General features: G+C 41.9%; 1 protein-coding gene across 3 annotated transcripts in view; it reads right to left on the bottom strand.

The window, feature by feature from the left end:
- VTI1A (vesicle transport through interaction with t-SNAREs 1A) overlaps window positions 1-27491 on the bottom strand; it is a 351162-nt gene that overhangs the window by 81657 nt on the left and 242014 nt on the right. Inside the window, exon 8 of one of the 3 annotated variants that reach the window (XM_027588339.2) lies at window positions 20239-20549. The exons of the other annotated variants lie outside the window; for them this stretch is intronic. Coding sequence (XP_027444140.1) covers window positions 20546-20549 — 4 coding nt within the window. The 3' untranslated portion in view covers window positions 20239-20545. Of the gene's footprint in view, window positions 1-20238; window positions 20550-27491 lie in introns of those variants that run through there. 3 annotated transcript variants of the gene reach the window in all.

Below are 27491 nucleotides of genomic sequence, written 5' to 3'. Positions count from 1 at the left end.
GGATGAGTAAGGCAAGACCAAGATCAGAGGTTAGCAGGAAAGGGACGGAGATGTACAAAGAACCCTCATTAAAGACTGGTTATAGTAAGTATATGATAAATGAAAAGCCATGGGATTTTCATTTCATTAGAGAGAAAGGAGGAATTCATTTTGACCAGTGGATCAAGGAAGGTGAGAAGGTAAAATGCAACAGATCGTGAAGGAGGGATGGATTTTCACAGTTGTGGGGAGAGGAAGGACAGTTTAGGGAGAGGGAACAGGACACATAAAGAACAATTGTGCACCTTGCTCAGAGAGCCAGGGGCAGGCTCATACGGTTGGGTACATACGGTGTATCAGGTGGGGATGGGAATGAGGGCAAAGGAAGTGGAGGAGCAGCTGTGGACAGCCTTGGACAACATTGTGAGGAGCCTGACCCCTGTTCTGAAGGTGGTGAGGAGCAGGAAAAAGCACTGAGCAGGGCAATGGCAGGACCAGATGGGTCTGTGCTTGAGAAAGACCAGCTGGGCATTGAATGGTGTCTGAAAAGGGGTACAGGCAGTAAGAATATAAATGAGCATTGATTTGAGGTATTTCAGATGTGGACTCAACAGAACTTAGAGAATAAAGTAGACACTAAGATGACAGAAAGAGGGTGGGTCCAAGCTGATCCTCAGGCTTCCGCAGACGTTAATAACATTATCCAAGACAGAACATAGGAAGAGGAATCATTGTGATGGGGCAAGAATCACACACACACATACACCTCAGAAAATGCCAAAGTAAAACAATATGGCAAATCTCAAAAACATTATGCTAAATAAAAGAACAGTCATAAAAGGTCACACATTCTATGATTCTATTTATATGAAATATCCAAGAGAGCTAAATCCATAGAGATGGGGCTGGAAGGAATGGGTATAGGGCTTCCTTCTGGGTAATGAAATGATTTGGAACCAGATAGAGGTTCCAAATTTATCATCATTAAATTTATGTTACGTGAATTTTATCTAAAAAAAAAAAAAGATGATAGCAAAACCAAAACCAAACAGAACTCAGAAAACATCAAGGCAGTCCATGGATCCTGTATCCCAGAGTTGCACATACCAAGAATCTCCTCTTAGACACAAGTGAGAGCAACACAGAAAGAAACATAAGGGAAAAAGGCATGTTAGTGGCCCTCCACTGAGAATAATTGTCTGTTTGGTTCCTGGTGGACACACTCCTTCCTACCCGTTATTATGCACATTTTCCTTGGCAGGCCTGGGCTGACAGCCTTGGGAATGTTTAATTGGTAAGAACCTTATTCCTTATAGGTAGATCCTGTATTTGGGGACCATCCACCTTTACTTTGTCAAACTCTGGCTGACCTGGTAATGTGAGTAGTCAATCCGTCATGTGGGAGACATGTTACGGGGAGGGGGACAAAAAAGCAAAGCACATAGAGAGAGGAGCATGTAGGTCAGGAAACAGTAAGGAAAACTTTCTGGCATTCATACTGGTCATCAGTAGCCTGGGGGGAATAAAGGGCTCCCTGATGCTCAGTGCATCATCAGGAAGATTAATTAACATTTGTAAAGGCCACACACAATGTGAAAGGCCCAGTAATGGATCTCCAAAAGCTGGAGTCCCTGTTTTCCAGAAGGGTCATGGAACAAGTAGTGGAAAATATTCCCTAGAAGATAGAGCTGGGTGACCTCAGCCATGAAGAACATTGCAAAGAAACGACTGGGCTTGTCTGGGATTCTCTTCATTCTCAAGTTGAATCTGATCTGACAGATGTGGTGAGTAATTAAGCCCTTGTCCATTCAGAGTCTGAATGCCTGCACTGCGCAGAGAATGGGGCAGGAATAATGAGAGGCGCAGCCCCTCTGGGACTATTCAGGAGTGCTCGAATTTGCATGGTCACATGAACCCGAAGGAAGTGGATTATGCTGGCCCAGCCAGGAAGTGGAGACCGCCAAAGCTTTCTGATTTGCATAAATCAGAGGGCTGGAAGGCAGAGAGGCTTGAGGGCTCTCAAAGGAGGCCAGGTGTAGCTGCCTTGCCTCGAACCCAGCACATTTCTGGAGCTGAATGCCTTCTCACAAAGGCTGCTCAGGTCATTTAACATGTGATGTCATTTGCTCAAAAGTTTCATCAATACGTACCATTAAGTTTCCAAAAAATGAGACTTTTATAAGCAAAGTTGCTGCATAGTCTTCTAATGAACAGATTCTTTTAATCACCTTGAATTAAAGGTGATTTGGTAAGGGGTAATGCATTTTATTATGATTACTCCTGTCAAATAATTTCTAATTGTGTAACAAGTTGCTTGAGTGAAGAATTGCTTATGGCTTTAAAAAACAGTTAAATGCCTCTCAAAAAGGATTACTTTCTTTTTAAGTTTCAAATGAAGGCTACCGATTAATTAATCCATTTACATAAAAATGTCTTGGATCAGCTACCTGCAAAGATAAAGGATGAAATCTATCCTCTAATTGGAAAAAGAAAAACTGCTAGATATGGTAATAAACATATACTCTATAAAAAGCAAACAGAAATCATTAATTAAAGCTGAAGTGCCAAAAATTTCATTTTATTCTATACAATATTAAAAATGGTGATGTCATGCATTTATTGAATAGCTTTGTTTGAAATATGGCTTTCCACCTACACTGTTTTACTTAGGTTTTTAAAATTATTTAAATTTTTTTTTTTTTATTGGAAGTCATGCCAAATTACATGATGGTTTTAGAGACTGGAGGCAAATCTCCCTTCAGTGACCCCCCCCCCACATGTAGCTAACTTTGTATTATCTCCCAGATTCACAGACATCAGTCAACTGAGCTTGGTGAGAGCATTCAAACCTTGCTCGCTTCAGTTCTGCACGAGTCCTGCACTTGATACAAACAGTCATTACAGACCCAGGATGGAACAAAGAAGGCAGATATTTACTAGTGAAAAACTGAAGTTCCTTAATCACCTTAATATATATAATCAAATGGAAATTACACATTACCCAGACTAATTATATATAATTTCTTGGCATTAGGTATAAATTATTCAGACTATATCAAGGGAAAAAAATAAAAAGATTCTTCTTCATAGCAGAATTTTCATTATAAAATAGATCTCACAGCAAATCCCAACTTTCTGGTATCTCTTCTTAAGTCTCTGAGGACTTAAGTTTGGTCTCCCCCATTTTCTCCAAGCCAAGGCTGTGCTGCCATTTCTGCAGCTGGACTTGGTCTTTTCAGGATCGCTTCCTGGACGAACACATGGTGCTTGAGAAGAATGTTGAGAAGAAACTGGAAAGGGAAAGAGAGAAAAGAGGATACAACGAAAAAGGTGGGCAGAAGAAGAAAGAAGGAAAAAGAGGGGGAAAACAAGGGGGAAAGGGAGAGAGAAGTTTCAAATAGTCCGAAAGGTGCAAGTTGTGATAAATAGGAAGGAGAAATGCTCAGCATCAGAGACCGGGACGAGACGCACGGCCAATGTGGACAGGTCACCCGTCAGAGGGGCTCCATGCATTGGTGAGCAGGCATGCCAGCTCCGCACCATCCCTCACTCTAATGAAATTAAAGGGACCTCTCACAGTTACTCTTTCGGACTGACCAGTTCAAGCCACAAGGTGACTATCAATTGGCATGGCCCCCGCTCTGCTTTACAAAGGTGTGCGGAGGGCAGAAATTACCAATAAACTCCAGGAGATGCATTCTCACAAGTAGAAATGGAAAACAAGTTCTGGCAGTCTTTAAGGATGCAGAGACATGAGGATCACACAATGGAGGAAATCTGTGGTTTACTGGTGGCTGGCCCATTTCCACCTTTAAAAATAACTCAGACGGTTCAAGTGTTCTTTTAAGGAGCTCAAGGTGGTCTGTACCAGTGGTTAGCATTATTTTCATGCCGTCTTGGTGAGAAATATGTCCTCTCTTACCGCCAGTGAGACCCAGGGCTAGAGAAGCTAAATGACTCATCCCAGGCGAAGCTGCTAGGGAGAGAGGTCGTCATGCTGGGGCTCCTGGATTTGAGGTGGGTATGCCAGGCTGGCCCTTGGCCCTGCAACCTTCTGGGGGAGTATCTAGGTTTGCTACCCACAAAGAGGGTTGGAGGAACTCTAAAATCATGCACAGACATGACTGTTGGCAGTACCATTGCATCCCTGAGGAGACACAAGTCCCTTCTCTAAGTTTTTGTAGAGAGCATTTTATAGGTTACACCAAGGGTGTCCGGCCCACAATCAGACGATTTTCAAATGGAGCGCTGACCTGACTGTATTTTAATTGCTGCACGTCCCCACCAATGACAATGTGCTACACCATAGGAGGTGCTGCTCCTTCCTTGCTTGCGCTGTTAAAGGATATTTTTGTATAGATCCCTTGGAAGGGCTCATCCATCTGTGCCGTATTTCCTGCTACTTCTGTTGGACAGATTCAATTTCACAGAGGGAAAGTCTTCCTAAGATTCTACACAGAGATAGATCTTCTGCACCTCACAGAGCCTTAGTTTCTTCATTTGCAAAACTGAGACAACAATTCCTATCTTTTGGGCTTGTTGATACATTGTTTGGCACAAAAAAAGGCCCACAACAAGTGGTGATTATCACAATTATTATCACAGAAAAAGAAGTGTAAGTGGTTGTAGAAAGCCATGAGAATAGCTTTATTTTCATATTTTTCTTCCCAGACGTTTAAACTGTTCAAGATGTATGTGTGTGTATGTGTGTGTGTGTGTGTGTGTGTGTGTATTTATTATTTATTTTTTAATTTTTTTTTGGTCTCTGCTGATATCAACGCATTATTTAAAGAGTGTTAGAGAAGTTAATCCAAGAGAAACATACGGTTGGTGTCACTGACCTTTTTAAGTGACACTTTTGTCATTAATTATTACCTTTCTGGGATAGTGCTGTGGCCAGCTTCCATTCCCTCTGGCGGCTTATGTGAATTCTATGATAAAATAGTGGTTTGGAACCTTTCTAGTCAAGGAGAAAAAGAGCCTCTCTTTTAAACTTTTAAGAAAAAAAACAAAAGCAAAAATAAAAACAAAAACAAAAAAACCCAAACAAACAAAAAATCCCCTACAGGCCAGCATAATTGTTAAGGCTAAGAAGTTAGACCAGCTTGGCCACTTATGAGGGACATGATCTGAGTAAGCCATTTCCTTACTTATGAAGTGAAATCATAAAAACATTTATCTCTTAGGGATATTAAAGGCTTTTAAAATCCACTAACATAAAGTGCTTAGCCTATGCCTGGTACATAGATGCACTCAATAAATGGTTACCATAATCATGCTACTATCAGTAACCATAAAACTCCCAGAGCGGAGTCAGAGCATTGGTGCAGGAAAACATTTATTGGTAGGTATTATCGAGAACACTAGGGGTAACTGAAGCCCCCTACCTACCCTAAATTCTCCTCCTCTTTACATAGACATAGAGTGATTCTGTTTCTTTTCCTCCATTTCAGGAAATTCATTTGTACTTGAAAATAGTCATTAAGCTGAGCCCTGTGTGATGTATGTGTTTAAAAAATGTGGTGGTGACACCTGGGGTTATCAGTCTTTTTATTTGTGGAGACAAAGGTCATATCAGACTTGAGCGATTGTGCATTTCTGGGCCCACGTACCGTGGACGAGCTCCTTTATGCCCCTCCTGCGCATGGTAAGTAGGACAACATTTTTTTTTTTTTTTTTTTTTGGAGGGGGATCTTTCTTATAATGAGATAGAGCAAACAGCCTGTGTTATTTAGAAGGGATGTTAAAAAGCAAAGTTATTTCCAGAAACTTCTAGTTTGCTTAATAGTTGTTGGTAAATATAAACCACTTGTCCCTTTGCAGCACATGCCCATACACTGTCTACTACTCATTTCATGGGCTGTGAGAGACCGCCTCAATTTCTCTTCTTCAGTTACTTAGCAGGTAATATTTCTAATTCTCCACAGCTGAAAGGAAGGGAGGAAGGAAGAAAGGAAGGAAGGGAAAAAGGAAGAAGGAAATCTGTCTCTTTAAGTAGGGTCTGGATCCACAGAATCCGAGAAGCTATCTTGAGGTAAAATCCCTTTCTCTGGCAAGGAAGACAGCTGGTGACTTCCAGTTCACGCCACCTCCTCCTCCTCGGAACCTGTGTCACTGATGCACTGCGTGGTGTCAGGGTGGCTGCACAGTGTACTGAGGCATGCTGGGAGTGTGGCATGGCCTCTGCTGGTGCTGGGAATGGCGGGGGGTGGGCAAGGGCCGGTCTGTTCTCAGGCCAGCAGTCATGAGAGCTAAAGGTGACTTTTCACAAGCCCAGTTTTTAAAGACGAGATTTTGGATTCCTTCAAAGAGTGGATTTGACTAATCCTGGATCCACAGGGAAAATAGAGAGAGATGACAGAAAAGTTTGGGCTACCATTTCTTTTTTTTTTCCCTTTTATTAATAAAATCTCATTCTGGAGATTAAATACATGATTTTCTTTCCACCATCAGTGGCATTATACTTGAGACCACTCTGATTTTTCTGCCCTGAAAATGGGCCACATTTGTTACTGACTTGTTAATTCACACAATGTATACACTGTAATATAAGCCATCCCAAAAGCCTCACAACTTCTACTGTGAGGACCAGCTAGTTAACGTTACTCTACTTATCTCATGTTCTGGGAGACTATTCAGTAAATAATGACTGCTTATAATTTATTTCCTATCATACTTTCTTTATGTAGGTAACTCCAACTTCCTAGAATTATAGGATCCCCCCCCACACACACACACACACAGGGTATCATTAGGGAAAGATGGTGTCTTCTCTCTTTGGAGAGCAGTTTTTCTCAGCTCTGTCTTCATTCAGCAAAGACTGACTGAATGCCTACTGTGTGCTCTGTTCTAGGTGAGCTTTAGAGGTAGCTGATGGAGACAAATCTGAAGCAAGTACTGACAGAACCACGTGCTAAAACAACGCAGTAGTAGGCTGGGCGAAAGTATTCTGGGTTTCACTGCTGTTGCCTGTTACACAGAGATGAAGGACTGGTTTTTGCTTTGGTTTTTAATTTCCAGCTGTTGGGGTCCTTTTCAGATGACAATCACGCAGCTCCTGCCACACGCAACTCCCCAAGTGCTCTCAACAGCATCCAAAATGGTTTATGTTCTGCTCAATGAGACAAGTCCACTGACCATGTGCTTGGATGTTGTAGCAATACCAAGTTGCTAGAAATGTTTTTATTTATTTATTTTTAAAGACTTAGTCACTTATTTATTTATTTGAGAGAGAGAGTGTGTGAGTGTGAGTCGGGGAAGGGGCAGAGGGAGAGAAGGTCCAAGCAGACTCCCACTGAGCAGGGAGCATGACGTGGGGCTTGATCTCACGAGTCATGAGATCAGGATCTGAGCTGAATCCAATAGTCGGATGCTTAACTGACTGAGCCACCCAGGCACCCCTGCTATAAATATTTTTAAATGCTTACTCTCAGTTTCTGTGCTTATGATGTCATGGACTGACACCAAATAGTTCATGGACCGGCATGAGAAGCAGTTCTAGACGAAAGGATGAATCATGTTCACTGGAGCAATTTAAAGCTGCCACCCTGGTTCTAGCTATGTGTCTTCTCGCCCAGACGTCTGACCCACCTCCAAATCCTGGTGCTTCCAACAAGCCAATGCAAATCAGAACCTAGTCTGTGAAAACAAATTTAACTTCAGGATAATTTGAATTCCTCAAAACCAGTGAAATCGCCGAATTTTGTGTCTATGTATCTTTTTCTAGAAAGCCCATAGTTTTCATTGGATGTTCAAATGGGTATATAGCCTAGAAATGGTTAAGAGAAACTAATGCCTCAATGCTTTTTCATCACCTGGCAACCCTAGTTACAAATTTCAACATGCAACCATCTATGCTTCCCTGGAAAACACACACACCTGAGGGGACTGTTGGTTTTATGAAGCTTCCCCAGCTCTGGTGAGTGGGCTGACCATTTCCCTGGTGTTTCAGAACACTGTTGTTCTGGGTTATGGATTTGTCTGTCGAAGACTTGGGTAGTGACCGGAGGTTAACTCTCTTGAAAAAAATAATTAAGAATAGTCTGTTAAAAAAAAAGGGTATCACTATTCTTCAGCATTACGGAAGTATCCCCCAAAATAGTGTCTTTGAAGCTTGGAGGCAAGTAAGGCATCCAACTTAGAAGGGAGAGATGAAAGCATAGAGAGAGGCGGTAGAGTCTGGTTGGAGGAGAGGTGTGCACTGGCTGTTCCCAGTGATGGCACAGGGAGGGTCCAGGTGGAACCAGAGGCCCACAGAGGGCAGGAACAAGGAGATAACCAGGAGGATGAAGTCACCATTACGTTTTAAGAGGGAATCTACCCCTAGTGTCCAGACCATGGTCTTTACATACTACTTCCCATGGAAAGGAACCAAGATTCCTTGTAGAAATAGCTGATTCCATGTTTCGGCCAGGAACTCACCATATCTTATTCTGCCAGAAAAGAAGACCAGCGGAATGATATTAAAACATGACCAGGGGCAACTAGAAGGGGCTCCCAATGCTCCAAGATGGGACATTTGAGCATCAAAAAGTACAATGACTACAATGGACTGATGCATATAAAAGAGATAAAACCCCAAGTGTTTATAATCATATTCAATGACAAACAAGCCTCATTGGTCACTTTTGGAGGCTGCTGGTGCAATCCAGTGTTTTGAAAATTGATAAGTAAATGGAAAGAAGCATTTATGCTGCTTTTCTTGTATGAACTGTATTTCAGAATAACAAAAAAGTTGATAATGATAAGTTCTTCTATATGGAAAAATAGCTAATAAATGCAGAAAGAATGATAGAATTGAAAATCACTATTTATAACCCCTAAGGGATGCCTGAAGTGCTTTCAGTGGTTGCTAAAACTATTTTGCTAATAGGTCAAAAGAGAATTTCATAATGGATGAATCGGGCTGACCATACCTGAACCCACTGATTAATCTTGACATCAATACAAGTTGTTCTGGGCCTCCTGATGTGATGCCACACAGGTATCCTGAATCTCATTAAGTTTTTAAACTAATGACTAATTTCCAGGAACTATGGAGAAGAGAGGAACATGCTGAACAGCACAAGGAAGATGCAGAGGCCAGATATATAATATGGAAAATTTTACAGGACAATGATCTGATTTTCTTCAACAAATAAATACAGTAAAAACTAGAGGAGGCTCTATAATAGATCAAAAGACACTTAAGAATGGATCAGCCAAACGCAACAGGTGCACCTTGATACGACCCTGATTTAAACTGCCTAATTGTTTGGGGACATCTGTGAAACAATTAGGGGAAACTGAACTTGGATGGATTACTATTATTATTATTATTAATAAATTATTAATAAGTCTGGTAGGTGTGGTAAGAGTAGTGTGGTTAGGTTTTTTAAAAAGTCATGCTATATATGCTGGAGATAACAAACTGAAATATTTACAGGTAAAATCAGATATCTGGGACTTGCTTAAAAATAGCACAACAGAAAAGAAAACAAGAATGACTCTATAAAAGATGGGTGTTGGGGAACATGGGCTTCAGGGCACTATATTCTTTCTCAGGTTGTGTGTGTGTGCATGCGCACATGTGTGAGGGAGTAAACTTCTGTAATGGAAGTTTTTTTTTAAACAGATTCTCAGAAAATAAAGACAGGAAAGCTGAAGAAAAACACAACCCTTATCTGTTGAGTCTTTGAATTCAGGCCCATACTTGCCCTGCCCCGGGGTCTGTGGGAGGGTGAGCACAGGTCACATGAGGGAGTTCAGTCTCATTGGTCTCTGTGGGGCAGGGTTACTAGGTGCATGGGAACTCATGGGGACACAGCAAGTGTGCTGAATCCACAATCCTCAACAGAGGCTGGGGCAGCTTTCTGATTGGTGGGAAGGAAGGAGGTGTCCAGGATCTACTCTGGAAGAGGCAAGTAAGAGGATCCCAGCCACAGTGTAGTGTCCTCTTTAACCTCAGCCCCAGAGCAAATCTAAAGCAAGTACCAACAGAACATGCCATCTGAAATTCTATAATGCACTCCTGGCAACAGGCGATGGCAAGCAACCCTCAGAATTGCAGACGATTGGCATATTTAAAGGCCACACACACACCTTTTCTTCAGCCCTCTGTCTATCCTCTTATATATTATTAATGCATTTACAGAATTGTAATAAATTTGGACTTGGAAGGAGTTTGGTCAAAGGCAGTAATACCAAACTTGATACACAAATGACCTACTGGGACCTGTAATATCTCCACGCCAGCTTTTTTCAATTAAATGACCACAACTAGCAAACAACTATTAACATGGGGACTGTGTGGGATACAAAGATATGCAGTGTCTGCAATGGTGAGCCACAAAATGCTTGTAGGAGAAAAGGGGGAAAAAAACCCAGTTTCTCATATAAGTTCTTGAGACAAAGATGTTATTCAGCTTTAGAGTCCTTTGAGCTCCTTCTAGGAATAGTCCACCAATTTCCACAATTGCATTTGGAGGCCGTGTGCTAAAGAACCTGTAATATCCATACAACATCCACACTTGTCCTAGATCCAGAGAGTCAGGGACTCTTGCTACTGTACCCTTGGTGACTAGAGCTAGCTCAAATTACTCCTTTATCACCTGAAAATGAAAAAGAAACTATGGCTGATTGTGCTCTTTAATTTTTCTCTGGGGTCATCCCACATATTCAAATTGTGTTTATTTTTTGCACCATTAGGGCCAGGACACCAGTCTACGAAGCCCTTACTTCCTATTCAGTAGCAGCCATGCTTTATGAACCACAGATCCAATCATTCAGGAGGGCAGACCACTTGAAATTGAGACTGTCCTGAGGATTCAGGAGGTCAATCTGATATATATACCCATATACAATATATATATAGTGCATGCTGGTCTCCGTTATCCAACAGAAACTCAGCATGACCCTTCAGTGAGGCCCCTGGGCAGGTAAAGTCCATTCTTAATACAGAATTAAGAGGTGGAAAGAACTGCAGGAGCTTATTTGGTTTAAGCCTCAGCTTCCTGCAGAAAACCTGACACAAAACATTCTACAGCTCACCCTTGACTTGCAATGGGGTTACATCCCAATAAACCCTTTGTAAGTTGAAAATATTGTAAGTCAAAAAAGCATTTATCACACCTAACCTACCAAACCTCATAGCTTAGCTTAGTCTATCTTAAATGTGCTAGAACTCTGATATTAGCCTATAGTTGGTCAAAATCATCTAATACAAAGCCCATTTTATAATAAAGTATAAATAATATGTTGAATATTTCAATATTTCATATAAATAATATGTTGAATATTTCATTTCAATAGACTTATTGACTACTGAACTGAGAGTGAAGAACAAAATTGCAGCATCCTGAAAGAGTATCCTATGGTGTATCGCTGGCCTGAGAGAAGATCACAATTCAGAATTCAAAGTATGGTTTCTACTGAATGCGTATTGCTGTTGCACCATCATGAAATTGAAAAATCTAAGCCGAACCATCATGAGTTGGGGACCCTCTGTACTTCACTGGGAAGTTCTGAATCTGAGAAAGCACATTGTTAATGGTGCAGCAAAGAGTCCTTAGTTTATAAGGAAGGTCAAGTCCTGTTTGAAGCCCTGTACAGAGTGAACCATTTCTTCAGTGGGTACTCAGCCCGTATCCCTACAGCACTCCTGCACTGCCTGCCACTCCTACTACTTCTGACAACACAACAATGATGAGGACGATGATTGTAACATCAAACATGGAGAGTTTTTATTTTCTTTTGGGTCCTTACCTTAGCCTTTACCTCATAAGTACTATTATTACCTCTACTTACACATTAAAAACCAGAGGCACAGAGAGATTAAAAATAGCTTGTTTGAAGTCACAGGACCAGTAAGGGGACAGAGACAGACTGTCTGGCTCAAGAGCAGTGATGTGACCCATGGTGAGATACTGCTTCTTACATACTTAGGAACATCAGCTCTGAATTAACAATCTGCAGTCTAAACGGTGACCTGATTTGCAAAAGCAAATGTCCAGATTTTGCCTGAGCTCACGCTCAGACTAGATTAGTTCTTCTTAACTTTAGTTCCATGTAAGAATGGCCTGGAGAGCTGTTAAGAAATATTGATGCTGGGAACACACCCCTAGAGATTCGTGTTCATTCGGTCCCACGTGGGTCCTGGTCATCTGTATTTTTAAAAAGTTCTCCAGGTGATTCTCATGTGCAACCAGAGCAGAGAACCACTGGGTGAGGCCGAAGCGCTTTGCAAAAGTAAAAAAGTACATTTGGCACTGCTGCATACCTTCTCCTCCCTCTTCAGTTGTCGAAAAGGACAATGGTGTATTAAAGGCTCTTATTCAAACTTACTTCAATATGGAAATTTGTTGTACACAGTGTCTACAAATATAGATGGAACTGCTGTTCTACTTGGAAACCAGTAATTTAGGTTAATTAATTTGGTGTCTCTCTCTTAAACAGAAAACTTGGCACCTTCAATGTCCAGGATGAGAGTTTATCAGAGCAAAAGTCTCTTTTTTCAATGAGGATACAGAACATCCTTAAGCCAGCTTACTCTCTTGACTAAAAACAAAGATCCACAATCTCATAGTTGAAAGGGACCTTAAAGGCCACCTAATTTCTCTTGGCACCACTAACACACATACACACACACACCCCAGTGCAGAAATCCTTTCTAGAGCATTCTCCCAGATGGTCATCCGGCTCTAGCTTGAACAGTTCAATGACAAGAGACCTCACTCCTTCACAAGACAACACATTGCATTGTTGGGCAGATCAAGTCTTCTTTATGTGGGCTCCAAACTGCCTCCCTATAACTTCTACTTGTTCATAGCCCTGTTGTTGTCCGGAATAATGGTATAAAGTCTCTTTTTCTTTCAAACGAGTGTCCTTCAGCACATCATTATGGCAGAGCATGGTACACTGGAGGGAACACAGGACTACATAGGAGCCAAGACTCTGGGATATGAGATGGTAGTCTGCCTCAGACTTTATATTTTAGTAAATGAAGCACTTCAGGCCTTAGGCCCATTGTGAGTAGGACAAATACATAAAAACAAAGACAGTGAAAAACTTGTCTTGCATAACTGTAAGCATCCAATTAAAAGTCTAAGTGAAATGCTTTGTAACTGAAAACTACTCTCCAAGTACGTTATCATATTGATAGATACTTTAAGCATTATATTTTTATACCTGAACAATTCTTCTGTCATTTGAAACATATATTCTGTTTCTAAAGTTACATATATTGGATTTGCTAAAGAACTCTATTAATGATGGTGAACGAGTGCTCCATGATGCCACCTATCTGCTACTTGTGTCAATGATTTAGTGATGAGAAATTAAAGTCCTCCAAGATGACAAGGGTCACAATGTGCTGACGCTTTCAGTCGTCTGGCAGACCAGAGGAAACAAAGAGAACTCTGGACTTGAAATCAGAAGGTCTGGGTTAGAATCTGCCATTTACTGGCCAGATGCCGCTGAACAAATCAGTTACCCTGTTTCCCACACATAAAAGGGGAGGATGATAATATCAGTCTAACAAGTACCACCCTTAGGATAAAATCAAACAAAATGTGTTGAGTATGCAACAATAAATGCCGTTGATTCTAATTTCAGAGGATTATACCATTGCCTTTTTTTTTTTTTTCCCAAATCAGTGAGAAACAATTCGAAAAGTGTATTATAGTCTCTCTAAAGTAAACAGGGATACTCGGTTATCTGGATCCCATCTGGATAGAGTTCCTAATTTGTAAAACCAATTAACAGGACAAGCTGATCTTTAAGCCCTTTTCTAGGTATGGTCTGGGACCACCAATATCTTTACTGCAAATCGAACTGAAACAAGTTTCAGAAGTCAACTGATTCCTGAGATCAATTCGGTTATTCCACAATCCAAAAATACTTCCAATGTAAAAGCAATGTCTTCAATTTGCAAATCTGTTTGAAAACTAACTCCCTTTAGAAAGATAGATTTGTTTCCCACTTAGTTCTGCTAGCCACATTCCTGAGGTGAGGTACCGTACAACTCAATAGAAACAGATTATTTCTCCAAAGAAGACACACAAAGGGCGAATAAGCACCTAAAAAGATGCTTGAGATCTTAGCCACTAGGGAAATGCAAATCAAACCCACAATGAGAGAGTTCCTCACCTCGCACCCCCTCCCCGGGATAACTGTAATCAAGAAGAGAGGCAACCAACAAGTGGTGCTGGAGAGGGTGTGAAGAAATTGGAGCCCTTGCACATGGCTGGTGGGAATAACAAACAGTCCAGCTACTTTAGAAGACAGTTTGGCAGTTCTTCAAAATGTTAACGCAGATTGAGCCTATGACCCAGCCATTCTACTTCTAGGTCTACAGCCAGGAGGAATGAAAACACATGTCCACACAAAAAACCTGGATGTGAAGGCTCATCACAGCATAATTCATAATGTCTATCAGTTGCTATGTGGATAAATAAAATTTGTATATTCACACAATGGAATATTAGTCGGCAATAAAAAGATACAAAGTACCGATGCACGCTATAACATGGATGAACTTTGAAAACCTTATGCTCAGTGAAAGAAGCCAGACACAGAAGACCGCATTTTGTAGGATTCCATTTATATGAAATGCCCAGAGTAGCCAAATCCATAGAGACAGAAAGTAGATTAGTGGTTGTCAGGGGCCAGGAGTGGGGAACAGAGAGTGATTGTTAATGGATACCAGATTTCTTTTTGGGGTGATGAAAATGTTCTAAAATTGAGTGTGGTGATGGTTGCATGACTCAGTGAATACACTAAAAGCCACCGAACTGTACACTTTAGATGGGTGAATTGTAGGATATGTAAATTATATCTCAATAAAGCTGTTCAAAAACTCAATAGAAGCCCATAATCATTAAATTACAAGGATCAGGGATCAACTCAATTTAAATCAAAGTGCAAGGAACATGTGTGTTTGTGTAAAGTATTCTATGTGGATAATTGCTTTATATGTTCAACGGCTTGAAACCCATTTTTGCATTTGGATCATTTTTCAAGGAGGAGCTGAAATTTAAGGAAGTAAATTGAATAAACAAGGCTATTGTGGCACAAAAAATATATTTCTTTTATTTTACTACCTAGGATTGACTCAGCGGTGTAAAATGCCATTTAAAAAAAGAATGACAAAGTTTGAATGAGAAAATGTATTTCATCATGGAAGATAAAAGTCTTTCCTTCTCTACAGTGAATACAGGTAATTTCAGAAGCAGCGGCTCCTAATTATTCACTGTTGAAAAGCTAAAAAAAGGTTCATATTGAAAACAGTGACCTCCAGTTTGCTCCATGAATGAAGGCAGACACAAATTCTCATTTTCCTAGAATCCTGGTTGATAACTGAGTTGGGAAAAGCATGCATTTCTTCATTACAGTGCAGTCGACTGTTCATTTAAATAACAATGCACTGCATAAAAGTCACATACGCATTATCTAGCAGTTCCACTGTGTTGAAATGCATTATTAGTAATAACAATGCCAAATAGAGTAAATAAATGACTGTCTTCTTATTTTCAGCATTATTCCTGATTACTCAGCTTTATGAAAGGGTAGTATTATTATTATTAGTGGTGCATTCAACACCTGGTCAACACTATTTGCTTGGATAACTCTTGAACTGGAAGGGATTTTAAAATAGAGCTATGTTTTTTTCTAGGTTATCCAAGAGTGAAAAAAACCCTCCAATCCGGTGCTTATGTATCATACATTTTTAACAGGAAATATTTGAAGAACTCAACTTCTGTTCACTGTATATGTGTAAAAAGTGGAATTAAAGCCCTCATTAAAGACAGCACACTTGTAACAGTACTTATTTAAAAATGTAAAATTTACATCAATAGTTTAACTTTACATCAGAAGATTTCCTACCAAGAACATGCTAATGGTTCCATTTTTAAAGTTCCTTGAGCCCAAAGTCTGGGCCGTTTTTTTTTTTTTTTCTTTTTTTACTTTTTTCTTTTTTCACTCCCTGAAATATGCAGTACTCCACAAGATAGATGCCACCAACTAAACTTGTTATGAGAGCACCATCAATCGTCCAAGTGCATGGCAAATGAAAGGAGAGATTTCAAATCATTGACTAGTGTGTCTTTAGTCTGCTTTGGTTAGATGAAAAGAGGCACCTAAGTTAAAGATTGGAGCCATATTTGGCTGTAACAGCACCTGGTCGAAGTACAGCTTCTCTGAAGATGGGGCAACAAGATATAAGCTTATAAAGTGTTACCATCTTGTGAGGAACACTTGCACGCCAGGAGGATTGACGCTCATTCAGGAAATGGAAGTTTTTTGGTTTGTGCCTGTGCACCGCAGCTTTAGATTTTGGTGTGGTAAGAAAGCAAGAAAGGTTGCAGGAAACACGACAATGGGTGAATTAATATTCAGGTAAAGGATTATGTGAATAGAGGGAAATATTCCTGAAGGGTGTGTCACACATCCTATTTTCTAAAATTGGCCACAACAGTATTTCCCATCCCACTGGTTTTCTACAACCTTGCCATCCCCACATCGAGAGATGGAGTCTATGTGTCACCCCACTGAAACTTGGTGGGCCCTTGTGACTGTCTTAATGAAGAGAATGCCACAGGGGTGACGCCGTATGACTTCCTAGGCTGTGTTAGAAAAGGCTATGCAGCTTCTGCCAGTCTTGTTCTTGGAACTTATCTTTGGGGCCCTGCTCAGCTGAGCCTGAGGCCACCATGCTGTAAGGAAGCCCAAACTAGCTCACACAGAGAGATTGTGTGGCAAGGCCTTGAGACAATGAAGAGAGAAAGGGCAAGATGCCCAGCCAGTCCCTAGCTGCTCCAGGCTCTTGTCTCTTCCCAACTGTTTTAGCTCCAGGCTCTGTCTGAAGACAATTTCACAAGAGACCCAGAGTCACAGGACACCGAGCCAAGCTGCTCCTCACTTCCGGACCCACAGAAACTGTGAGTGATAATGACTGTTGTTTTAAGCCACCACATTTTGGCTGTAGATAACTGGGAGAGGAGGGAAGGACACCTGAATGCAGAGGGCATATTTGAAGCCAAGTCTTTCAAACCATGTCCTCTAGACATGCAGATAAAAGTGATGGAGAAACACTCCTTGTATATCAACATGTAAGGCCCCAATTCAGTCATGATTCAGAGCTCCTCTGCGGTGGGTCAATGTCCCCACAGTGGAAGCTCTAGATATTCCATACAGTGGAAGGGCACAAGGGGTGTGAAGAAACTTGCCTCGAACCTCCATTTACAGGCAAGCATGGTCCTCCTATGCTGACTACGTTGGCTTGGGGTGGTCGCGACAGTGGTGGGCAGGAAGTGACACAGCCTCTCTAAGGCACCCACTGGTACAACCACTGATTCCCGCCTTGCCTTTTGTGCTGGAATAAAATTGGACAGTTTGTAGTTCCTGAGCACAAGATATTATTTTAACATCTCCATGTCCCTGTTTTCTCGTGTTTGCCTAACTCCCACTTAAGTCTTCAGAGCTCAGGCCAGGCATCACCAACTCCAGGAAGTCCGACAGGGCTAAGAACTCCTCCTGTGTATCTATTGTACGATTGCATCTGTCACATTAAACAGATTAATTAATCTGTTAGATAGATAAAGTAGATTAATTAATTATTAATCAACTCATAGATACCTAGTATCCATCACATTAAAATTTATGATAAAAATTCTTGTTTAGGTGTGTTTTCTCACTAGATTGTGTATATTGAGAAAGGGATACAAATTCTTTACATTTGTATCTCTACCACCTAACGCCTGCCTTGTCACAATAGCTGGCACTCAGTAAATGCTTGTAAATGGAAATGAACAGGTAAAGATAAGTTGGCTTCAAAGGCCCATTTGGTGACAACGTGTCTACGCATTTCAAACATCCCGTGCTCTTCCCTGATCTCATTTGGAAATCTCTCTCTGTCTGGTCCATTCCCAGGAGAACACTTCATCAGAATTTCATTCATGGCACTTTCCCTCATCTCCGACCCTTGTCCTCCAAACCTTCTTTCTATCTTGGGCCCCTCTCTTTACCTTGGACCACACTTACGTGTATTCCTACCAGATTGGCTTTCTAGATGGTCCACTCCATGGTGGCAGGTGCCCAGCTCGAGCACCAGGAACAGCACTGCACATGTGGGGTGGGTTTGGTAAAGCCGTCTGTCTTCCCTGTCCCAGTGTACTTTTACAGAGTTGTGATTGCCTCTGACACCTCTTCCCTGGGGTTAGGGACTCTGCCTCCAAGGAGTCTGGAAATGTACTAGTCTTAGATATGTTCAACAGGCGATATCAAGATGCACTCAAATGATTTAAGGACAACCTGCCAAAGTCCTCAGAAGCTTACTGTGCCCTTGAAGTAGGTCATCCTCGGGAGCAGTTGCTTTTCATCTACCCAGCAGGTGCGTGTCATCAAATAAATATCTCAAAATGTCTTCCAGCCAGGAACAAATATCTGGCAGGGAAAAGGAAGTACACAGGCTCACTGACTGGAGGTCTACATGGAGAGCACGAGATGCGTTTTTTCAAGCATATAAAAAATGATATTTTTATTAACTATATAATTCTACCCCTATTTATTGTTCCCTTGCCCCCCCCAACTAAGAAGCTTCCAAAAGAAACTAGTCTCAATTTTTAAACTTTATTTATGAAGATTTTAACAAAGAGGATCCCTCAAACCTGGCACCACAAAGCATGTCCCCCCCCCGCCATAAAACTGTGATTTTAATAAAAATCAATAATAGGTAGGCAAGCTTGGCTCACTTGGGATTATCTCTCCTACCTCCTGCCTTTTACTTTTTTAGTGTTTAAATTAGTCAGTAGTGTTATCTTCCTTCTTTTTTTGCTCGGAGATTCAGGAGATATTAAAATTCAGTAATTTGTGGTATTTCATTTTTGTAAGATTAGGGAGAACTTAAATAATATGGCACAATTTGCTCTTGAATATTCTTGAGCCTACCTCATCACTCCAAGCCAAATCAGCAGGTATCACTGGACTCAAATATTAAAAAAATTATTATACGAAAACATAAGCCTGTGGTTTAACCCTGATTTCAAAGTTATGGGAACAGCTTAAAAGGGGAAATATTTGGCCTAAATGTGGATAAGTTTTGGTTTTAATTTTATGCACATTACTTATAACTCCCAAAGCCAAAAATAATTCTAAGAGCCATGAACACAATGTGCATCATGTGAGATTGAAAAGGTTGGCTCATAATTATTTCAAGATGAATTGTGTAGACCACTATAATTTTTTACTCACATGAAGGATATCCACTAATATAATGGTGGATTTTGTTAGATCAGTGTTTTCTGAATCACTGTTTTCTAGACACTCAGATGCCATTTTCTTGACTCTACCGCACCTGAGCACCACCTGAACTAGTATTTATTTAACTGTTTTCTTTATATCAACTTTAAATTGGCTTTTTAAAGAAAAAAATATCACCTCATCTCAAGTAATAATAGCAGTAAAACCATGGGTCTGATGGCTTCTTAAATTTGTTCTTTTCAGAAAAACTGGGTTCAAGTAAAAGGAAGAGGCATAAGTGGTCGATCTTTTCATTTGATAAATATTTATTAAGCACCTACTATGTGCTGAGCCTTCTTGCAGATGCTGGGTTTATGGCAGCAAGCAGAACTAGGTTCCTGCTCTCAAGGAGCTTATACGCCACAGGGGGAGACAACAATAAATCACCAAGTATGTGACAGGATTCCAGGTCTATGTGCTATGTGCTCTGAAGAAAGATGATGTGGGGGAAAGGCACAGAGTGGTGAGGGGGCTATTTGAACAGAAATCCAATACAGCCTGCAAAACAGTGCTCTGGTCTAAGCAGAGGTAAAGGTCTAGAGAGTTCATGATATTACCCGTCGCCATTTCTACTCTTCTTATAAAACTCAGCTATGCCTCAAGACTAAATCTTCATGTTATTTACCTTCCTTACACTGCTTTTTCCAGTAGCAGAGATTACTGTCTCATAGGCTGAGAGTTTTCACTGGGGAATGTCTCTGGAACAGGCTGTCCTGGCTGGGGTTACAGGGGGAGATCTGGAACACGAGAGGGGCCCAGGGGGCTGGGGAGGGAAGAATGGAAGGAAAGGGCTGGGCACAAAGACCTGGAGAGCACCAAAGACCTCTCTGGCCCTTTTGCTATTTTCCCTGCAGTCTTAGGGTAGCAATCTCCATGTGCCTTAAGGAAATTATCTCATACACCAGCGTGGGTACACATATGGGGGTAGTTGAGGCCCACTGTGGCACTTTCCCCCCCGTCTGAGGTGAGAGGAGCTGGTAAACATGAGCCTTCCACATTTTCTTAAAACTCTGATTCTCAAGTTATTGACTGAGAACATCAGTGGTAATCTACATGGAACATATGACTAGAAGCACAGTCTGACTTTTAAACAGACATTTTAGTTCGACCACATACATTACTTATGTTCCTTGGAGGCTGACTGCATGATGAGAACCCAGCTGGTATCAGGTTTCGGGCAAGGAGAGCTGAGCTCTTAAGGCTGAAGGACAGGAGTAGCTGCAGTCTAGCTGAGACTTGATAGATGTGTGACTTTGAGCAAGTTCCTGAACTGTTCTAAGCCTCAGTTTTCTCATCTGTAAAAGAAAATAATAATGCCTCCCTTATAGGTTTGCTCTGAGGGTTAAACGAAATGAAATTACATAATGATTATGTAGCACTTAGCATATAAGTGCTCTTAAAATACACGGCAGATAAGATGACAACAGCAATCAGGACGATAATGATGATTAAGAAATCATATGCAAGGTGCTTTGGTTTGGAAACTGAGGTAAAAGGCCCCGGCTTCTAGATTCCTAAGAAGCTTCAGTAATAACTGATGGTTTTGTAGGTGAGGACTAGTACTCGGCTGGGCCGGTGAGCGCAGCACAGTGGTCAGGCGGAGACAGGCACGCGGGAGGGAGGAGTCATCCATGTGGACCATGGCCCAGCCTCCAATCTAAGGGGTGCAGAATGGGATGGGCAGTGGGGGCCACTCCAGGCAGTCTCAGGTAGACACGGAGACAGGAGAAGACACTCCCTAGAGCTAGGACCGGCGTCCTGGATCAGGAACAGGAGACGGAAGGTCAGTGGGATGTGTCCCTTGCATCTGGGGCTGGTTTTAGAGGCCCCCTCCTGGTAGCTGCAGCACTTGGTCCACTGAATTTTAAAGGTGCTCAACAGGTCCCCTGAATTTACAAACAGGAGAGCACATCCTGATGCTCTGAATCCATTAAATCGTCACACAGTGCAATGGGATGTTATGTCATCAAAATCCCTTGCACCTGCCCCAGCCTCCATCTGCAACAGAAGCAAAGCAGTTCGTGTCTGGGGGAGGGCACAGTGAAAGTGAAACACAAGGGGAAATTCAAGGCGGCCAAGGCTGTCCTGGGTGAGGTTTTCCCTAACAGGTTCCATGTTGCGCCCAGCACAGCTTCTTCGGGAAGGGAAAGGCCTTTCTACTCAGTTTCGCACCACCCCTTCCCTCAACATTTATTCTTTTTCCTTTCTTCCCCTCCGGGTTATATATTTAATTGGATTTATGTCATTGATCTATGTCTTTGTGTTTGTGATGTATATATGTGTTATATAATACAGCTGGATTATATCACTTAGTCCACGGGTAGTAATTGAGTCCCACTGTGCGTCTAGCAGAGAAATCATTAAGAAGATGAGCAATCCCGGGAAGACTTTAATTTTTGTACCCCACAGTCATGAGCTTTGGCCAAGAATACATGTGAAGCCTCCGATTTGCTTCTATGCTGGTCCAGTGAGAGGAGAAATGTGCGAATAAATTTCCAGTTACTGACTGGCCAGCCCAATATCATGTGACACCTACAACTTTCTGGCTGGTGAGGGAGGGTGAGAGAGGACCATGCTCAGGTGCAATGCACCCGAAGGTGGAAGAGCAGCGTAGGGGGCACGAACAGAAAAGCAGAACCAGGAGATCCAGGTTCGAGGACTAATTTGGTCCCATGTCCAAATACTGAAGGGAGTAGCGAGGGGCTTCAGATTTCTACTTGGCATGGCCGTGAGGATTGAGCGAGCAATGCTTGTAAGGGATTTCTACTTCCCTGACTATGTGGCAGCGGAAGACTGGATAGAGAACGGATTAGGATAAAGAGGGACAAGGATGAAAACAGAGAACCACACAGAGGCAACTGGATTATAGGGCACGCTGAGATGATACCTGCTCTGGGGGTTTCTCTCAAGCTACAGCTCTCAAACACACAGCTACAATGCGTTTGGAGAACTCATCTGCTGTTGTTGTCCCAGAGGACAGTCTAGGAGCTGCGGACGACTCAACAGTCATCACTTCGTTGGCTTATCCTCCATCTTGCTCCCCCCCTCCCCCCCCAGGATTCAAAGGGTTTACATGAACACACATCAGTGGTCTGTGGAAGGTCACTGGGCGTGGGCTTGGCCAGCTCTGGTTCCACTCACCGTATGACCCGAGAGCGACTGTGAGGCTCCCCAAGTCTGAGGACAGTGCACATGGGAGTGATTAACCAATGAGAATTTGTATGCAAATGTCAGGGGTGATTTTATTAGTAGTAGCAATGCTTTTCATTTAATAGGTTAAATAAAACATGGTGAACAAACACAACTATGAAAAAAATGCACAAAGTTTGACCTACACTGACATGAATCCCAAACCGTAACGGTAGAAAGTTTTTCTCGTAGTAAGCAAAGCCATGGTCTGGCCCTATAAAACAGTACATTTGTTAACCTGAAAATGCTCTAAATGACACCTTAGTAAGGGCTATTCTGCACAATCTGATGATTTGGGATTTCATCAAATTAATGTCACTAGATATGCCTTATAATTAGGATAAAATATTTGAAAAGTTTTAAAAATGAGGTTATTCATTAACTCACCGATTTTCCTACAGATTGGGAGCCTGAATTTAAATGATACCCAAAAATATAACTAGGTGTGCTCAAAGAGAGAACTGGTTGTGAGTCCTTAAACGGAATGCAGGAGTTTAAAATGCTATTACTATTCAGATTCTCTGAGAACATTAAAACTGCCCATTAAATGAAAACCTAATAATTGGCCCTACTGAATTGTGACATTTTGTAACCTGTTCAGAAATGCAGAAAATTGTGGAGGAAAAATTCTTTTGAGGCAGAATTTGATTTGCAATGTAATACTATTCCAAAAGCCAAGGTCCCCATGCTCATACACACAAAAGAACAACAATGCAGACTGACTAACAAAGCTGAGGAAGACTCTGGAAATCAGAGTGAAGGCCTAAGGCTCAGGACTCTTCTAAGGCAAGTTATGTTACTAGTCGGGGAAAAAAATCAACAAGCAACAGCATGAGCTCAGCATAAATCTCAACATGGAACCAACTTCTTTTTGGGCATTGCTTAAAGACATAACCAAGATAGGTCATTTTTGTCCTTTTATATAAGCCATGACAATTTTTAAACTTACTCTGCAGGATCACTAAATAAGTAAAATGTAAAGACATTAACTGGGGGAGAATCAATGGTTTCAAATCAGAAGTTTAAAAATTCTCATAGGCCAATGATTAACAAGCACCTTCGAGGTACAGGGAACTGTGTCCAGTGCTTTCCAGAGTCAAACACGAGAGACATATTCCTTGCTCTCCAGGAGGTTGCCACGGAGTAGGGGGGTTGGGGCAGATGCTGACATCAATAAGATACAGGCACGCTGGAGACACCAACGGGAGAAGGACAATCAAGGCAACGTAGAGCCCCTCTTGGTGGAGGGATCTCCTTTCTTGGAGGATAGAGCATGGAGACATGACTCTGAAAGGCAGGTAGGGTTTTGATCGGGGAGACGGAAGGTAAATATCCAGACAGGAGGAAGGGTAGGAGCAAGGTAACGGCTTGAAACAGGTCTGGGCAGTAGGGGGAAGTTCAGTTTGGCAGGAAAGCAGGTGAGGAGAGGGCCGGGTGGCTGCGAAGAACACAGGTTTTGGAAAACAGAGGTCTGCCCGAGGCACCGAGGGGACACTTCTGTCTGAAGACAGACACTGTTAAGGGCACTGGAAACTAGGGCAGAAACCTTCACCCATAAACTCTTTGTCTATGAAAGTATCAGGCTCCCACTTTTTGGCCCTTTATTGAGTTATCTGTCAGCAAAGCAAGCAGATGCTGACAGAAAAGGAGGCCCTCCAAAAGGAACCAATTACTGGGAAGAACTGCTGATTAAAGAGAATGAAGACAGAATATTCAGGAATTTAAAAGGAGGAAGATGAGTGAGGTAAAGGGGAAAATGCGCTGGAGAGAAGGTGCTCTAGTCAGGAACATGATGGAGGCGAGGAAGGGGACGAACAGAGGTCCCTCGCATCACCTCCCCGCCCCAGGCTAATCCCTAAGAAAACTTACTACAGAAATCTGAGGGCCAGCAAGCTGGTGGTTTAGAAAGCCACTGGCAACCATGGGAACAGCACAAACTCACTAGCTGTGGGTTTCCACCCATACACGAAGAATTGCTCTCTTCGTTCCCATGAAAGGAACAGTAAGAAACATCCTTTTAGTTAAATAATTAATGTCAAGGGGAAATGGTCACAGCAGATGACTAAGTGGAAAAGCCTACAAAATACATATGTGTCCAGCATGATTTTTGGTATCGGTGCGGCGAGTAGCATTTACTGGTGTATTTGGCCATCAGAAACCAGATCACTGAATGGTGGAAATATTTGAAAAATGCCATGTCATCAGAAATTTTTTTCTTATTTTGAATAGTCAGTGACTTCTTCTGTTGAAAGTACTACGTAATGCTTCTATTAGTATGCAGAACTCCTCCCTTTAGAAATATCTCTAATAAAAAGCACAACTAAAACAAAGGATCTTGGGGATGATGTTAGCTGGCAAGGCATGAGACATTACAGATGAGGGTTTCCACTTTTACCACTTCTAGGAAAGCAGTCCCCTACGTGAGGAACACACAGGGCCATACTTGAGGAACACAAATATCCCCAAGCTTACATTTGCTCTCATAATCAATGTAGCTTGTTTACACAGACTTGTGACTCCACTTATCTAAATATGCCCACATATAAACTACAAGTACTCCACAACAGTGCACGGTGGAAGCCCAGTGTTTTTTCAAAACACAAATGTTTCTGGGTTATCGTGCATTTCAACAAACCCATACTAATCCACATACCCGACATACACTACAGACTTATTCTGTTTTGCATACGAGATTATATACTTCATAAATCTGGCTAACACAGTGGAGGGATGGGTCCATTGACAGGAGAGAGAAGCCATGACTCTTCACGTTTAACTTCTTGAATGTTATCAGGATACAAGTGTCTAACAGAAAAGAAAGAAACAAATTCTTTCTTTGGGGTGAAAAAGTTGACTATAGACTTAATAAAATGCTATGATGACTGCAGCCGCTAATTTTGGTCTGATGCCTTATAGCTGGAGGTAGGAAAAAGCCCTACAAGGCAATTTCGTGAACCAAAGAGACTTTTACAGCTTACAGGTGAAACTCGAATAATAATTCTGGCAGATTCTATATTCTTTATGTTAAAATATATCATCTACCAAATTAGGGCAGTGACTTTAAAATTTTTATTCACAGTAACAGTAAATCACAGGCAGGTTTCTAAAACTTAAAATGCCAGTGAAATATTTAATTGTTTCTATGTAAAATACGCATAGAAAAAAGGCGGGAAGAATATGTATGAAAGTGTTAACAACGGTTCAATCGATGATGGGGTTACAGGGAATTTTCTTTTTTTCTCTATACCTTTCTGAAGTTTCAAGATAGTCAACAATAAATATGCAATTAATTTTTTTTAAGAATTTAAACATTATGAATCATTCAACAGACTCACCTTTTTTAAGGGATAAGAAAACTATGCAAAATATGACAAAAATGAAATAGCCTGAAGCCCATTTTAAGCAAGTGGGAACAACCTGACAAACGGCCTTGGGGACATGAAGAAAGCTTCTAGTACTTTCAAGCCACGTTGGGCTGCCGGTCTGTTTCTGGGGTGGAGATACACGAAGCACATGGAAGATGGGGCAGTGGTGGGTTGGTGGCAGGAGCGCGAGGATGTGCTGTGGTCCCTACGTGGCCATACACGGCGGGCTGGCAGATGTTCGAGAGGAGCTGCAGGAGAAAAGCTTCCAACCAAGATCTTTTCCTGGAGACCCATATAGGTGGAGGTAACAGCTTTGTCTCTCTCCTACTCCGTGTAGAGATTGTTTCCTTTCAGTTTAGTCTGCGCGGCGAAACACCGAAAGTACCGAGACCGAAGCAGGGGAGACTTACCACGAGCTCTCCACCATCTGAAACAGGCACCGATGGCATAGGCACACCATTATTTAATTAGCGCACATTGATTAATTTAACCTTATGTAACCACTGTCTTCTGCTACTGCTGATTTTGTTTTTGAAGTTAAATGAAATAAAGTAGTCGAAGAGTAATTAACTGTGTCCAGTCCCTTCATCCCTATGGCTATGATGACTGGGTAGCCCTCCACTGCGGAGGTTTTCTGAGAAGATGTTGGAAAAGCTTTGAAACAACTCAAAGGCATATTCTCAGGGGGTGGCACCTTCACATTAAAAAACCCTCATCTGAATGGGCCTGTTAGCAGCACTTTCCCTAACTATCTAATTTGCTCTGGAAAGAAATGCTGGGCTATATTTGTTATAATCTGTCTAACATGAAAGGTAGTAGGGAGAGGGCTGAGGCAGAGATGCAGGTTAGCAGTGGTTTGAAACTTAAAAGAAACAAAGACCCAAAAAATGAGAGAACTTTTTTTAGACAAACTACAGACGGACTCAACAGGTGACCAGATCAACGTGGGGCTGCTCCGGAGGAAGCCCTGTTCGCTTGGTCTCTTCCTCCTCCTTGGCAACCTTTAGGTGGGTGGGCCAAATTTTAGGGTTCCTTGAAACACAATTTGGGGATCACAAATTCACAGCATCCCTGGGGGGGTGAGGTCTGTGGTAACTGCACAAATGGCTCATTCCACACCGACGTGGATCACTTTTAGCAGCTCTCTTTGACCACAAAGTCTAGAAAGGTAACTGTATTTTCGAGATTCTCTTGCCACTGGTGCCAGATGTGGGTCAGGTTTTGTGAGGCAGATGTTGGTGCAAAATTTGCAAAGTGGATGTGAGCCATATGAGGCAACTGGGAGGAGACGGGCACCTCTGGTGAGTGAGACAGAGTGTGTTTGTGTGTGTGTGTGCGCCACGTGCACGCACACAGGGGAGGGGATTTCTTGGGGACAGCTTTGGCAGAGACTACGGAGTCTAGCTCCTGCATCGTGGGTACCGTGTGGTGTAGGACCGCGGCAGTGCACCGGCCTCGTGGCTGGGCTGACGCTCCAGCTGCTGTTGTGTAGCATCTAAAAAAGCTTCACTGGTTTCCCCAAAGAGTCCATAAGCTACTCTCGTAAATCTCTTTCTGCTTAAATCAGCTGGATGATCCTATCCTCCTGAATCTAAGAATCTTAACCAATACAGCATCTAAAAATAGGCCCCAATTATCTCACCATCTCACATGGGGCGTCTTCAGCATCACCCCTTGTTTGTA

This window comes from Zalophus californianus, chromosome 15 (assembly GCF_009762305.2).
Source record: "Zalophus californianus isolate mZalCal1 chromosome 15, mZalCal1.pri.v2, whole genome shotgun sequence".
NCBI classification, from domain to species: Eukaryota; Metazoa; Chordata; class Mammalia; order Carnivora; family Otariidae; genus Zalophus; species Zalophus californianus.
This window is presented reverse-complemented; position numbering and strand designations above follow the sequence as displayed.